The sequence below is a fragment of the Bacillus rossius genome, chromosome 7, assembly GCF_032445375.1.
Source record: "Bacillus rossius redtenbacheri isolate Brsri chromosome 7, Brsri_v3, whole genome shotgun sequence".
Taxonomy (NCBI): Eukaryota; Metazoa; Arthropoda; class Insecta; order Phasmatodea; family Bacillidae; genus Bacillus; species Bacillus rossius.
Window position 1 is genome coordinate 17,737,274 of NC_086335.1, and position 6,721 is coordinate 17,743,994.

Here is a 6,721-nt window from a genome sequence, read left to right on the forward strand (position 1 = left end):
GTAAATAAACTTGTAAAAATTTTATTTTACTTTTCGAAGTATAACCCACCCCCCCCCCCCCTCCCCACAACAAGGGTAATATTCTTGTATTCGTCACTGCGCACAACTTCTAGTGAATAAATAAATAACCTACTCCAACATTAAGTTTTCCAATCATTTTATTCGGGTGAGTTCTTGCAATTCAAAAATACATACAATTCATGAAACATGTTGATAAATGTTAAACACGTGTGACTGAAATATTTTCCTACGTTTAATAACATTCTCCCAAGGAATTATCATTCAATTTTTTTTCATCTCGACTGCATAGACTAAGTAGGTAATTGAAACTTTAATGTGTACTGACATGGAATCGCGCAAACCTAAATTTAATTAAAATACGTGGATGTAATTAATTTTCACGCAGCCCACGCTGACGCTTTTGCCAACACACTAAAGTTATAAAGTTTAGTACCTAACGATATTTTATTGCTTGCTAATCCGTACCACTTTGCGTTACAAATGCGCAATCTTGTCAAGAGGTTGCTTGGAGTTTAATAGTTCGTAGTTTTCGAAATTTATAGAGCAACTTACGTTCTGCTGAATAAACAGGTACTCGTGCAACTGCAAACAGAGCTAATCATAAAAATTTGTTCTGTTCTTAAAATAAATGTTCGAATTTAAATATCTGTGCGGCATGGAGTTTTATTGTAAATACGAACAATTTCGCGATTTTTTACTAGTGTTAACCTTACAATCTATTATACGTGAGCATTTTGTTATATTTGTACTATTTCAATTTTCTATAATGGCGTGATTATCAAAGAGATACGGCTTAAGTGCAGGAAAAAATAAATTATATGGAATTAAAAATATATTTCGCGAGAACAATATAGTAAATTACTTACAGTAAAATGTTATTTAAAATTTAGAGTTTTGGAGCAGGAACAAAATATGATGCATTGAGTATAAACTAAGCCTACAACAAATAAATTCAATTTATAAAATAATTCACATGATAGTAAATATGACTTAAAGTTATTTTTTATTCCAGAGCATATTTTCATTGGTGAAAGTCATTTTTGCGATCAAAATTGTTGTGGAAAAGAAAACATGATAAATGCCTGGTCATTGTAAAAAATTAATTATATCACTTTTATCAGGTGTATGATAAACCAGATATTCATTTGTCAGAAATGATAAAACCTCACGCTTTTTTTATAAAAGAATTATATATAACTTACCTAGAGTTAATAATAAAATGCGATAAAAGTTTTACATTCCATGACAATAAATCCTTTCAACCAATTCTTATAGTTGAGGTTTATTTGAAGCCATGAGTGCAAAAATTCCTTTAAAAATTCACTTAAATCTGAATAATATTTATAACTCACTACAAATATGTTAAAACATAATCCGACGATTACATTTAAAGGATTCCAAAACGGCAAAAATTTATTAGCCAATTAACCAATTTTAATATTCTATATAAGAATAACTTTTGCAAATACATTTATAGATTTTGATTTCTCCAAGATTTTATTTAATATATTAGATGATAAAGGAAAAAAATAACTTACAACAGATTTCAAAATATTTTTGTTTTATTTATAGTTTAAATCACTGATACTGGAAACTCAATATAATTATTTCCGTGACACAAACGTTCTATGTAATAAAAAATAACAAAAATCATTACTACAAACATTTTATTAAAGCAATATGGAAACTCAACATTATATACATTTTGAATATGATATGACAACACTCTCTCACATAATGTGTAAAGGATATTTTACAAGGAAAAAAAAAAACATTAAATCACCACTTTAAGAAAAACTGATTAAAGGAACAGAGAGCGAAATAAACTGTTAAATTTGAATGTTGTGTAAGTATAGTTCTGTTTAGAGCATTGAACACCCGACAGTTGTATTATAAGTCATGAATGAATAAACTTTGAGTAATATCAGCATCACATTATTTGGATATTGAAACACAAATAGTATTGCTAGAAACACCAAAAGAAAATTCTTTTACAAAGTATGAACACCTACGTATTGCACCAACACACACATAGTGAATTCGGAAAATATAATATTAACAATTACACAGCTCGAACACCTCGATAAATAAGTAATGTAATTGAAATACTACTGGAAAGAGCTATTTGATACACTTACTTGATGCATTTCAGCATTAAAGAAAAAACCTTTACTTTTCCGCCATTACAAAGGACATTCATGCGCACGTACTTCACGTGGCGAAGTTGACTCTTAAACACGATACAGTACTGAGTAAATCATTATCACAGCATTATTTCGCTTTTTGGACAATATTAAATATTAAGAGCTATTTACAATAAAAAGAAAATCGCATTCTTCACAGATAGTGTGGCCTAATAATAACTTCCCTCAGTCAACACTTTCTTCAGTATTTCTAATCACATTTTGACTAACGAAATACGGAAATTATACTTGTAATTTGCATCACTGAAAAAAATTCTGTACTAATGAGTTTAGATACGGACTGTCCACACAATATTATTTAGACAGGGCACTACTCGCAAAATAGATATAATGGTTAACTCTAGCCAGCAAGCTCTTTCGTTGTCAACGCGCCTTGTGACTTGTATTCATTCACTTAGCAATCCAAAATGGGAACTTACTAAATATAAATAAGTAACACAGACGCATAATCTACTTCGAAAGCTTAAATAACAGGAAATACGCTGAAGTTTTAGTAATGCTAAAAAAGGATATACTTAAATATAATTTTTCGAAAACTTCAAATGAATAATGCATTACAAAACGCCAACCAATAACGTTGGAATAACAGACAGTTAAAGTCAAGAAAAAATACTAACAATGTAATTGACAAGATTTCTTGCCTAAGAACGCGTTTCTTAAATAAGCACAAATGTCTTAGGAATTATAATTTCTGGCTTGGTTTGGTACGAAGGATTTAAGGACAAGAATGAAAGAACACTTTCAAAGAAAATATCCCGACCGTGACACACGCGTTCCGAAACAATCATAGCCGTGTTCGTAGCCGCGTTCGAATTGGCAGATCTGCAGGCATTTTTGAATTAGTAGTAAAATACAAAATAATCAATTTAACTAACAACTATATTGCCAGATTGTTTCACACATAAAAACGGAATTGTGATTTGAAAATAATAAATTAATTGATAAATTTTAATGAACTATAATTTACTTAAGAACAGTTTCAGGGCAACTAATAAGTATAATTGTAAGACTGCAGATGACAGTTTGAAGGTTGGTACGGCCTGAAGGAAGCGCGCGCGGCCTACTGGTGCACCGCGGCGCCTATGCGCTGGCCGTACAGCGAGTAGGGCGAGTAGTACGGCCCCAGCGCGGTGGGGTTGAAGGCGCTGAAGGGAGACGCGGCCAGGGACGCCGGCAGGCCGGGCTTGGAGTACGGGTGGTACCTGGACGCCGACAGCGGGCTGAGCGGCGGGTTGGGGTAGGCGCGGTGCAGGAACGAGTGCGGCGCCAGCAGCGACATGGGCGAGGCGGCGGCGGCGGCGGCAGCGGCGGCGGCGTCCGCCGAGAGGCTGGTGTGCGTGCGCAGGTGCTGCAGCAGCTCGTCGGAGGCGGCGAAGCGCTTGCCGCAGTACGAGTCGCCGGCGATCCAGTTGCAGACGTAGGGGCGGGCGAGGTGCGGGTAGCCGAGCGGCGGCGGCACGAGGCCCGACAGCGCGGCGGCCAGGCCGTACTTCTGGTGGTCGCACTGCGTGCAGCCGCTGGGGCAGGAGGCGGCGGCCAGCTGCTGGTGGTGCACGCTGAACTGGCAGCCGGCGCAGTACGGGTCCTTGCACACGGGCACCAGCGCCTCGCCGCCGGACGCCGTCTTGACGCGCGCGTAGCTGACGTAGGGCGTGGCGGCGGGGGCGGTGGGGTAGCCGGCGGCGGCCAGCATGGCGGCGTGGTGGTGCGAGAAGGCGCCGGCGAAGGGCGGCCGGAAGGCGGGGTTGGCGGGGTCCAGGCCCGGGGGACAGCCCGAGCAGAGCGCGCCCAGCCCCAGGGGCTTGTAGGACGGCGAGGCGCCCAGCGGCAGGTCCTTGGGGTGTCCCTGCAGCACCTCGAGCCCCGAGCGCACGATGGGCGAGGCGGGCTTGTCGGCGGCGGGCGGCGCCTTGTCGGCGGGCGCCGGCGTCGTGGCCTGGGGCGACGCCGACTTGCGGCTGGACGCGCGCGACGGCGGCGACGACTTCTTGTCCTCGTCGTTGTGCGCCGAGTTGGCCTTGGACGGCGGCCGCGGCTCGGGCGACTTCTTCGTCAGCACGTTGGCCTCGTAGGGCTTGAAGGCCAGCCGCGGCTCGGGGGGGCTGGCGCGTGGCGGCGGCGCGGGCGCCTTGTCCGCCTTGTGCGCTGGCGGCGAGGAGGCGGCGTCCCCGCCCCCGCCGGACTTCTTGCTGGGCTTCTCCAGCGCCGGGATGAGCGGCTTGGCGCTGGGCGAGTCGGCGCCTATCTGGCTGCAGGTCTGCGCCAGCAGGGCCAGCGGCGACTTCTTCGCGTCCAGCTGCGCACAAGACACGCCACAGTCAGCATCGCCAGCAAGCTACTACCACACAGTTCCTACTACTCTCACCTCGATTACTTCATTATCTACATTTCTCTTTGAGAAAACGTGCAAGTTACAGTTAACTACGACTGCAATAAAAAAAATGCATAATACATGGATATGAAACGTTTATTGTACCAAATAATTTAGCTATTTATTCTAGTCGTAAGTTAAGTTGAAATTTAATTTATTTTATGAATGACGAAATTAACGATTAATTTTTCTGAAAATACTTGTTTAAAGCAATACGTTTTCTTACATACTATTACCATAATTATTTTTTTACACAATTAATGAAAACAAACAATGACAAACAATATTCTGCTTGAAATACGCTAAACTTGTGCATTACGGACCCTCGGCCCAGAGTCTCCGCCAAAAGAAATGACGATCATATCTTGAGACTTGCATACAAAAAATAACTAAGATCATTAAATGCCAACGTAAACACTTTCAAATTTTAATTGTTAAAATATTGGTAAGAAAAGGATGAGGGAAAAACGCGTGGGCTACTTCGCTAACAGAACTGAGAGGTTCGTCGACTCAACTTACCGTGGTAGGCAGCGGCGAGAGGTAATCAGGTTGGAGGTACTGATTGCTTCCTGTGGTGAGCATACCTCCACCACCTTCCAGAACCACCATTTGTGACGACGTTTGCTCACTAAGCACTTTCACACCACACAAAGACAAATGAATATTACAACGATGTTTACAAGATCACGAGAGACGCGGGAATAACTACACGGAAGAAACGATCTGTCCGTACCGGCACTCGGGTTAAATGTTCTTACGTAAACGAAATAATTGAAACTTTTTCTTAAGATAAGTTTGATTTTTCACACAACAGAAATCAGAGAAGCACTCGACCACACAATGACTACTCCGTACGACCGCTCGACTCTCTCTGAAGGTGCCGCAAGTGTCACCCCTCCGCGGGAGCGAGCGCGCTGCCGGAGCGCCATCTACCTTCCCCTCCTTTCATCCCCTCCACCCAGTCACTCGCGCCCCACCACGCTAAACTCCCCCTCCCTCGCCGAGCTTCCCACTCTTTTTTTCCCCTTCTCCATTCCTCTTTGCCCGCTTTCGAACTTCGCGATGACGCAGCGCTAATACCACCACGTTTCATGCTGTCAGCTTTTACCACCCATGGCGCTAGTGATGATGACAGCCCCCTGTTGGAGCTTTGAGCCGCGCGCCGCCGCCATCTTCCCCTCTTCCAACTACTTCCCCTCCTCCATTCCTTCACCTCCCGGCGCCGAGCCTAACTAACCCATGGCATCGCCGCCGCCAAACACGCTCCTGCCAGACCACTACCTACGCCTTTTCTTTCGCCTGCCGCCATTGTTCCCGTCATTCGACTTAATCAGCGGTCGGACGAAGAAGAAACCGCTGACCCGGAAGAGGGGCTGAACTCTGAAGAGATGCGCCCATGTGGCAAGAAAGTCGAGTGAACGACCAAGAGCATCTGCTTTCAAATCGGTGCTTCATTAATAAATGATAAAAGTGTGTGCTAAACGTTAAAATATAAAGAAAAGATTTCTTTTTATTGTTTGTGTAATTCAGGGGTTTGTAAATACTTTCACTGGAAGTATTCAACGCTGTAAACGTTAATGTAATATTGCTACAAAACATTAGACGTTTTAGTAAGGTAAAGTTATATATATGTGTATATATATATATACACATATATATAAGAAAAAATAAAATATTTTTCATTTGAATAACCTGACTCTCCAAGTAAAGGGGATCTGTTTTTCATACAATACACAAAGTATAGCTATATATATATATATGTATGTATAGCTATATATATATATATATAGCTATACTTTGTGTATTGTATGAAAAACAGATCCCCTTTACTTGGAGAGTCAGGTTATTCAAATGAAAAATATTTTATTTTTTCTTATATATATGTGTATATATATATATACACATATATATAACTTTACCTTACTAAAACGTCTAATGTTTTGTAGCAATATTACATTAACGTTTACAGCGTTGAATACTTCCATTGAAAGTATTTACAAACCCCTGAATTACACAAACAATAAAAAGAAATCTTTTCTTTATATTTTAACGTTTAGCACACACTTTTATCATTTATTAATGAAGCACCGATTTGAAAGCAGATGCTCTTGGCCGTTCACTCGAC

At 41.6% G+C, this 6,721-nt stretch overlaps 1 protein-coding gene across 1 annotated transcript; it reads right to left on the minus strand.

Annotated features, from left to right (window-relative positions):
• Positions 1-1,571: 1,571 nt before the first annotated feature.
• On the minus strand, positions 1,572-5,455 carry LOC134533689 (zinc finger protein Noc). Its single transcript, XM_063371245.1, has 2 exons — positions 5,116-5,455; positions 1,572-4,521 (listed from the first exon to the last, which is right to left on the minus strand). The coding sequence occupies exons 1-2, from the start codon at positions 5,203-5,205 to the stop codon at positions 3,286-3,288; spliced, it is 1,326 nt and encodes a 441-aa protein (XP_063227315.1). The 5' UTR covers positions 5,206-5,455; the 3' UTR covers positions 1,572-3,285.
• Positions 5,456-6,721: the final 1,266 nt, after the last annotated feature.

What these genes read in the sequence shown, in the direction of transcription:
- LOC134533689 (XM_063371245.1), bottom strand. Translation starts at nt 5,205, where the DNA reads ATGGTGGTTCTGGAAGGTGGTGGAGGTATGCTCACCACAGGAAGCAAT. An exon ending in TCTCGCCGCTGCCTACCACG is followed by an intron (nt 4,522 to 5,115) that starts GTAAGTTGAGTC and finishes TCTTGTGCGCAG; the next exon opens with CTGGACGCGAAGAAGTCGCC.